Genomic DNA, 9,563 nt, shown 5'->3' with positions numbered 1-9,563 from the left:
GGGAGCTCTTATGTCTATGGGCTGCACTGCAATCTATTACAGCATGCATGAGCAGAGCTCACATTCAGTGTAGCATTAAATTAGATCAGAATTGAACATCAGAGCCAAAAAGCTAAAAAAATTAATAAAATACAATAAAATAGTTTAATAAAAATATCTCTCCAAACAGCATGTACTACTAGTTGGCTTCCATTGGCCAAGAGCTCGAGTAGTGATCCTTCCCCCCTATGGATCCCAATGGGAGTCAGGCCAAACTACAGCCTGGGCACTGGCTGCTCAGGGGCTGGACAAGAAGCCAGCAAGAGCCCTGGGGAGAGTCAGTGTGGGCAGGGAAGGCTTGGGAGCCCCTACAAAAGGCTGTGGGGACAATAGAAGGGCTTCATGCTGGCTTTCTCATTCTCTGTCCTTCCCTCTCTGTTTTTCTCTCCATTATCTCTTTGTTTCTTTGCTTATCTTTACAACTCTCCTTTTTATGTTTTTTTTAAAAATCTCTTTGTTTTTGAGGGGAGGGAATTATTTCTTCCTTCTCTGCTCTCCTTCCCCTTGATTATTAGCTTCATGATTTGGGTCAAATTATGGACCTCTCTTTCCTTACCTGTAAATAAAGTATACTGACAACAACTCCATGCATAGCACTTATCCACCAGGCCCTATGTTAAGCACTTACAGGAACTGTCATAATCAATTATCAGGTATTTTACTATTACTAACTCCATTTTCCCGGTGAGATCACTGAGGCACAGAGGTTAGCCGACCTGCCTCAGGTCACAGGCCCAGGAGGTCACAACATGGTGATTGAATCCTGGGCATGTGGCTCCTTTGACCCACACCCCACGCTGCTTCTCAAAGAGAGGAGAATGAATCCGCAAAAGCAGCTGGAGGCTCACAGGGGCCTGTCTGCGAATGTTTGTGTCCTCCACCTCCGCTCTAGGCTGGTCCCATTCATTCGCTAGTGAGAGAAAAATCAAAGCACTCCCAGGGCCCAACTGGAGACTTCTTTGAGCTACAGAGGGAGGTGCAGGAATTAGGGGAGGTGCAGGAATTAGGGGAGGTGGCTAGAGGCAGCATGGCTAAACACATGGGAGGGGAGCCTGGGAGTCAGGAAGAGGACACTGGGGCAGATTCTCTGGAGATAGAAATTGGGGGGAAAAACCTGAGGTTTGAGGTATTTTAGGGATTTAAGTCAGGTGGGATGTAACACTACTGAACTGCCCACAAAGCTTCCTCATTAGTCATTAGTGCTTTTGGAATTCATGGGTTTTAACAACTAGTTACCCTGTAGACCTGTGTCAGGTGAGATTACTTAAACTAACGAACGCGGCCCGCTAGCTTCTTCCCGCGAGTGGGCTTGCCCCATCTCTCCAGTCTGGGGCCTACAGCGGCGCGCTCAGCGAAAGACATCCCCCTGAGCCCCAAATGGTGGTGAGTGGGCAGCCCCTGGGCATGCAGCTTGAGAATACCACCCAATTCTGGGTCTGTTCCTTTCCTAGCCCTGCCAGGCCCCCCCAGTCACCCCTTCTGCCGCGTGCTCCCCAGCAGAGCAGGGGAGGGGCACAGGCGTGTCATTCCTTTCCCCTTGTCTTTGTTCCCAGGTCATGTGTGTGTAAAAGCCTCGGCCTCTCTCCCACCGGCTTCTCCTTCTACTTGCTTCCCCAGTTATCTTTCATCATTTCCCATATGTGTCGTCAGCTGATCAAAGGAGGTGTCCCCACAGTGACAGCAGACACTCCCAGCAGATGCACCTGTGCGTTAGCCATGCGATGTGCCGGGATTAGTAAAGGATTCCAGGGCAGGCAGTGAAGTGCTGGAGGGCCTCAAAGCAGTACCCCAAAGGCGGGCTCTGCCTCCAAAGACCCTTGAAGGCAGAGCAGCAGAGAAAGGCAGATGGGTGTCCTCTTTCCACTTAAAGCAACCGGAAGAGGTGGGCCTCGGCAGGGACTGCCTGCAGGGGAGAGAGAGGAAACACCGAAGCCATGCCAGCTTCACCTCCCGGCCCACCAGCTGTGGGGGAAGAGGGCTCAGGGAAACACGTGTGGCACGAGGCCCTGGGCTCCAGGGGGCTGCTGGCCCTGAGCGGCAGGAAGTACCTGCCTGGGCCCGGCCCTCCCCCTCGCCGCTGCTGGGGAGCTGACTTGGGCCAGCCTGTCCCAGCTTTGGGTGGACACAGGCTGCATGTCATTAATCTGCAGCCCCAGGTTCCACAGTGGGCTGCCTGGCACATCGTGGGCACTCGGCCGAGCTATTAACAACTAGTTAGCAAACGAAAACAAGAGGCCACGGTTACCATTAATGGGCTCTTTATCAAGTCATTGCTCTCAAGAAAATACAAGTAAGGACGGAAGAATGGCTGGGGAAAGTGAAAAAAGGAGGCCTTGAATTCAGGGGTACCTCAAAGGCCGAGGCCTAGGTGGGGCATGCCAGCCCCCGGGCCGAGATGCAGCAAAACACACGGTGAAGAGGGAGGGCCAGAGTCACGGCCAGGAGAGGATCAGCCGGTTCCGGGAAGACGGCGGGTTGTTCCCCAGCCAGACGGGAGTCAGGCCACCTCAGCTCCTGCCCGGTCTGAGGCTGCGGCTGACATGCCTCCCCAGGATATAAAAACACCCCAGGACGGAGCTCTTCGCAGCGCTTGCTTTTCATCTTTGAATCTCACAAGCTGAAACAAGTTGCCTTTGCAGCCCCGCACAAACGGCATACAGAGAAAAGAAAATGCTGGTAATACAGCAAATTTTTTTCCCTTCCCTTTGACGGAATCACATAGAAGTTTGTCCCTTTAAACCGTCTGCAGCAAATTCTAAGCCTGTAAGTCATTCAGAGAATATTAGCAATGCACACCAAGGAAAAACAAAAATGACAGAGTGCCCTAAGAGCGCTGGCTTGGTTTGGACAGTGTGCTGTGGGGCCCCGAAAACCAGTATCATTATTCGTGGGGATGTCCCTGTCATTTTGTATTTTAGCAAAAGAAAGGGCAGGATCCGGTCTTCCTGTCCTAGTCTAGATTTCTAGTTGTAGTGGCAACACTCTTTAAGGTTGTCCCTGAAGTATTTAGATTTTTACTCTTTAGAAAAGATGAAGGGCTGTTCAGAGCAAGTTGTTTTGTTAGTAAATGTTAGTTCCTGCTTTCTGTTTGGGTGCTGAATGGAAGAACTAGTTCAAAGTCCAGGATGAAGCAAAACTGATCAGTGCTGAGGAGAAAATGAACCCCCCACCCATCCACCCAAGGCACTCCGTGAGGCAGGAAGTCTAACATGTCTAAGCCACCTTCAGAAGGGAGTGAGCTCCAGGCCCGATGCCTCCTGATGGAGAAATGGTTCTCAACGCTGACTTATCCTTGCAGACTATAGGGCTCTTCTTGAACAGTGATTTCAAAGAGTTAAACTGCTTCCATATGTCCAGCATGAGATTGGAGTTTGTAGCCTTTGGCAACCTCGGCTGAATCCAGCTGCAGCTGCTACCTGTGTGTTCCACTCTGTGTGTGTGTGTATGTGTGTGTGCGCACACGCCCGCACGCCCGTGTGTGGGGTGACATCTGAACCATGTTCCGACTGTGTCAATGAAACTGTTATGTCTTTGTTGGGGGAGATATTAATTCTGAGCAATTACAGCTCCCTCTCCCTTCACTCCCTCCTACCCACCTCCCCTCCCTTCATCTGCTCAGCAAGGACCATGGACCATGTCAAACAATATACAACAGAGAAGAATGCAAATAAACTTTAGTCTGCATAGCCCAGCAAAGCAGTTAGCCGCCCACTTGCAAGATACTTAACTCTTGTACACATGATACACAAAGAACGCTAGCTACTTTCACCAATCCCTTTAGACCAAAAAAAAAAAAAAAAAAAAGCAAAAGAACTGATCCTTGTCTTTCTATCTGTGAGGTTGCAGTTCCTCCTGCTAATAAAGCAGCTTTTCCCATGATGCAGTGTGATAAGGATTGGCCTACATGTAGTCCAGAAAGTCACCGCCGATGTTTCCTTGATTAGGTGTCTTATCTTCCATTGAGCTGCATCTGATGAAGATTGCTGACAGCATAATGGCTGGGAAAACATCGGACAGCTCCATAAAATGGCAGCTATGTTATGACATGTCAGCCAGGACCTGGTGGATGGTAAGTTTGGTGTGATAACATTTTTCTTCACCCATCCCCAAAACCTCCCCCCTCCTTTTTTCTGAGCTCCTCCTTTATTGTTCCATGCACGTGTTATAAAGTTCCCTGCCTGCGGAAAGTTCAAGCTCAAGTTGTGGGAGTCCGGGGTGCCTCCGCACACCAGTGTGCTAGATAGGATTTCCCTGCTTTGTGGCCAGGGACATAGGCCTTCTTTTTTTGTGAAAAAGGTAGTGTGAGTTGTTGTTCACTTTCTTAAGAAAAGAAAAATGCAGATGGTACAGACGGTCCCAGGCTGGCTGGTGTGAAATGTGTGGAGGTGGGGAGTCAGTGGGGGACTGGAGCCTTCTTGGCTAATTGTTCTTGCATTAGTCTTAAAACAGAGTAATGTGCTTCTTTCTTTGGCTTCTCTGAATAATGATTTAGATAGTGTATTGTATCATGTTGTGTGCAGTTCCCTCATCAGTATGCGACTGTCCCCCACGCTTCGCCTTAATTTGGAATCCACCTCCCTTTCAATGAATACTGTAACTGGAGCAACCACTGATTACTATGCCACTCAGCATAATTAAATTTAGTTAATGAGGATATGCATATTCAGTTCATTATTTTTCTTTGCTCGGGAAAATGTGTGTGGGTTTTCTGTTGCTGGTTTGCTGTTTTTTTTTTAATCCCCATATTTGTCCAGCTACAAATTTGGGGAAGAGGGAAAAAAAGCAGAAAAGTTCAGACATTGATGAGTCCTGTGATTCAACTTTAAAAATAATATTGGGAGGAGAGATGTCATAACTTTCTTTAATCAGAATGCTTGGATACGAGGTGATGGTTTGGGGAAAGAAAACCTTTCACATTAAATAAGTGCTACATGAAAAATTGCAATCCCCTGTTTTCTGTTGTGTGGACAATGGTCTCTTGTATGCAATAGTCGTGACATGAATGGGGAAAGCTTCTGCAAGCGAGCATTCCAATAGGAATATTAAATTCATCCTTGGGTTAATTCATCTAAGCATTTATTTTCTTTTTTCTTTCTTCCCCTTTCCTTTAAGACTTGACTGCTTTTGCTTGCTAGCTTTGGTAATTATTGTGCTTACTGCACAGGCTGTACAGTGTGAGACAATGGGCACTTTATTCTAGGTGGGGAGGGGTATGGCCAGTCCCAGTGGTCAGTCCATTCCCAAGTGCCCAGACAGAAGGGAGCGCCTTCCGATTAGTCCTGGTTTCTGGCACTGCTAGGCAGGAGGGTTTCTTACTAATGTGTCTGAGTTTCCCGAAAGGTGGGTGTTACGCCGGGCTCCTAGGCTCTTCCTGAGAGCTCAATGTGCAGAGAGCCTTCGCTGCACTTTCTCATTAATGTGAGATGCATGAGCCTACAGGGAAACTTTCCTGCCGCTGGCTACTTGTTGCCTTTGAGTACTCCCTTCAAAAAGAAAGGCCAGTTGCTCAAGGGAAGACAGAAGCCCTCCTCCCTTCCTCTTGCTCTCTCAACCATTTTATTCCAGTTAGAGTACACTTTCCAAGTGATAGAAACCCTACAGTGGCAGATTTTCAATTATGGGTGTCTCTCTCATTAGACAAGCACTGTGGGTGTACACGGGTGCAATGAACTCTTAAAATGACTGGCAGATATTTGGAGGAAGATACTGCAAAATGTTTATGTAGAAGATTTGCTCGATGTGATTGTACCAAGACTTGGAATTGATGTTTTAATAGTTACTATGCCTCTTAACTGTTATTTTAAGATGTTCCCAGCACTGAGTTTTAAAGTCAGTATTTAAAATGAAACATTTTTCTGTTGGAAAAAAGTCTGAAGTTTTACTCTAAAATTTTTTATTTAAAAACTGGGATTAATATGGGTATAGTAGGATAACCACTATAAACATTTCACCATTAAACAGAAAGATCGCAGCTTTCCAAGAGAAGTGTGTTGTGAATACTATTGTTAAAGGCTTGTGTAAGCTGATTGTTCATTTATTAAAATTATGTCTCATTTTTTGAGAAGAGGCAGAATATGTACAGGGACAGGTCCAGAGGTAAAATATTAGTAAATGTTTGCATAAATTATTTTCACATTTAATCTTTGTTAGATTACATGAATAGTATGTAAGTTTCTTATTAAGGGCAATTCAGTTTTAATAAACTGTTAACTTGGGGGGAAAATGTCTCAGATTAATATTTAATGTATCTTGGAAAACCTGGAATGACAGCTGCTTTGTGGAAAACCTAATTAATCAAACTAAATCATTGCTCATCCTAGTGATGTATTGCGAGAGAGAGGAAAGTGCACCGCAGCCACTTGACCATGGGTCCCCTGTTTTGGTTTTAAGGAATATTATTAAAAGGTGTTTTAAGGTTCTTATAAACTAGTTTATGGTGATTCCTCTCTCACCGTGACTCTGCCTCTTTTATTTTTACAATTACTCTGGGGTGTTTGTGTAGGAAAGGATATTGTATCCTTATTTGGCTTAATCAAATGAAATTTTAGTAACCAAATCCTGAATTCCAAAGCTGCAGTGTTCAAGTGTCCTGGCAATTGCTTCCTGATTTATTGTCTGTTTCACTTAGATTCTCTTATTGTGTGACAATGATCATAAATTCTACTTGACAGGGAAAAAACCCAAACAAGACGTAGTTGTCCAATTCTACATCTGTTTTCCTTCCTAGATAGGCATGTTTTTGTAAAACAGAGGGAGACAAAACATTTTATTCAGACAGCTAAAAATAAACAAGTACGAAAATAGTAAACTCATGTGTGTGTATGTATGTGTATGTTAAATATCATCTACATACATGCAGGTTTTTAAATGATGCATCCTTGTATGTTTCACTTCTTTAGATTATTTTGCATGCAACTTCTTTCAAGGAGAAAAATCATGGAAGCAGTTTAAATTACAGTTGCTTGGCAGTATTTAGAATTCTGTTGATGGCCTTTTGCATTACTTAAAAATAACACTTGGAATGTATTAAAGAGTATCTCCAAACAGCACTATTCCATTAACGGTTATTGGTGATGCTCAATGTTTCCTTTGGAATCACTGAAAAATAAAACTAACAAAAGCAATTTTTGGACTTTCTATTCTCTTTTGTACGGCTTATTTAAAACTCTTCATGAGACTTATTAGAACTTCTTTGTTAGCTATTTGAAACTTCAGGCTAACGGGTATGCACTTCATTTCTCTTTCCTAAATTTCATATGCCTAATCCTTTGATCCCCTCAGCACCAACCAGAATATTTATAAATTTACCATAATATTGAGAGGTAGTTATTTAAATATTAACCCATAAAATTAATTTCTATGAGACTTGAAATTCTCATAGTCTTGTAAATATTAATCAAAGAAAACAGGCATGTAAACATAAAAATTGAACTAGATCTCATATTATCAGAGGCACAAAGGTAATCCTTGGGTGAGCACTGATTAACCTACTCAGTTGTACTTTTAATTTTTTTGAAAGAAGAGTTTACTTTTTGAGAAGTTGATGTGTAAAAATATGGTACTTTTACATAATTTTATCATTTGGTGTAAGACAGTATTAATAAGGTGACAGAAACATTGTTTGACTGTTTTAAAAATAAAATTCTGTTCTCAACACAAATTTTAATTAAATGACTTGACCACAATGTCAGTATAGGTATAATAATAGTGAAGAGACTGTTTCCATGGCAAATATTTCTCTAAAGTCTTTGAAAAGCTGAGGTGAACTTAGGTTTACAATGAACTATTTTTAGCTGAAAATCGTAAAATTAATGTATCTTTTTGCAAATGCTAGAGCTAGTATAGGTTAGGGTCTGTATCTTATTTTACTTAACTGTAAGCAAAAGAGTTCCTAAACAGTCTAATATGCTAAAAATATAAGAAAATTGCCTACCCTAGTGACCATGTTTAGACTTTTATTGTAATCTTCCAGCCATGCAAAGATATATCTGAAAATCAAAATTCAATATTTATTTAATTTCAAATTTTATTTTATTTCCTTTAGAAGCATAATTGAATGCAGAATTGTAATTGAAACTAACAGACACCATGCAGATAATAACCACATCAACTAGTTGCCTGCAGATATTATGTCTATATATTGAATCTATTCCTAGAATTAGAAGCTATAAAATTTATGTTTCATTCAATAAATATTTGTTAAGAACTTACTATATGCCAGGCAGTTTTGGAAGATGTAGTTAAATACATTAATGTTCTTCCAAGACACTTTCTTATCTGGGAATGATTTTTATTTCGTTTTTCCATGATTTATTCTCACTGACATGCTTGCATAACAAATGCCGCATATGAACTTTGGATAAGGAAAATATCCTTTGGATCCTGTCTTAATGAGTAGTTACTAGATGGTTCTTAATTCAATCAGAGAATAAGGTAACACAAGTGCCTGTCTATCCTCTTTTCCAGTTCTTTGGAAGCAAAGGGTCATGTTCTCAAGGAGCGTTATCTCTTTTATCTATGCGAAAGCCAGTGTTGACTTTCCAGTTACCGACTAGTCAACAAAGAGGGATATCTGATGCTCACAGCATCAGTGAAACTATAGCATATTTCTGGAATGTAGCTGAATATGTCAATCACTACCTTTAGGTATTTTTAATTCCCGAAGATCGCTATTTTGTGACATTGTCTACACTGTTATTTGTAATGTATATTCTGAGAGGCTGAGAAAGTGAACTTGGATGTAGGAGAATATACAAATGAAAACATGCCAGTGAAAGATGATTCCTATGTTGCATCTCCATGTGCAAAGCAGGGTAACATACCTACACTGCAAATATTATTTTCACAAGAAGTTCTGTTAAGGGATGTATGTAACAATACTATATATTTCACTATCTTTAAGCATTTAAATCTTACTGGATTTTAAATACTTAGAAGAGAGCCAGAAGAATACAAGTACTCAACAAATGTTGTGATAATTTCAACTTAAACTTAGCATGCTCTATAATGGGCAGATTTAGCTTACCATGTAATGAACAGCTTTTATAACTATTTTCATTTCTTACTGTTCTAACAAATTTTAACCCAGCACCTCTCCAAAATATGACTTTATTCAGGAAGTAATTATTTTTTTTAACTTCTTACTAATAAGTTCATTTTCTGAGGTTGTAACATAATGGATATGTTTATGAGCAAAGAGCTGAATCCTGGGAAATGTAGATTTGGCGACTTCTGGCAAATGAATTTGCTTCTCTCATGGTTGGCAGAACCAGCTGTAAAATGCAGATAATCATACTCATTATTCGTCACTCCAACCTGTCCTGAGGATGAATGAGATCGAGATGGTGAGGCACCTGGTGCATGCGGTTTAAATACCAAGTTCATGACACATACCCGGTGGGGGGGGTGGCTAATACAAGCTCTCATTTACAGAGGCTTGGGTCTGAGCACTTAGTAGGTGCTCAAAAAATACACAGGGTAGGTTAAGTGACTGTAACTATAGCATTTTCAAAGGGGCTATCATA

General features: G+C 42.1%; 1 protein-coding gene across 7 annotated transcripts in view; it reads left to right on the top strand.

Moving 5' to 3' along the window:
* Window positions 1-3,997: 3,997 nt before the first annotated feature.
* The window catches only part of NFIB (nuclear factor I B), a 428,132-nt gene continuing 422,566 nt past the window's right edge, over window positions 3,998-9,563 (top strand). For 6 of the 7 annotated variants that reach the window (XM_057498695.1, XM_057498693.1, XM_057498689.1 and 3 more), the window contains exon 1: window positions 3,998-4,108. In XM_057498695.1, the coding sequence (XP_057354678.1) occupies window positions 4,013-4,108 (96 nt within the window). In that variant the 5' untranslated portion in view covers window positions 3,998-4,012. The remainder of the gene's footprint in view (window positions 4,109-9,563) is intronic. The other variant, XM_057498692.1, reaches the window with a different exon arrangement.

This window comes from Manis pentadactyla, chromosome 3 (genome assembly GCF_030020395.1).
Source record: "Manis pentadactyla isolate mManPen7 chromosome 3, mManPen7.hap1, whole genome shotgun sequence".
Taxonomy (NCBI): domain Eukaryota; kingdom Metazoa; phylum Chordata; class Mammalia; order Pholidota; family Manidae; genus Manis; species Manis pentadactyla.
This window is presented reverse-complemented; position numbering and strand designations above follow the sequence as displayed.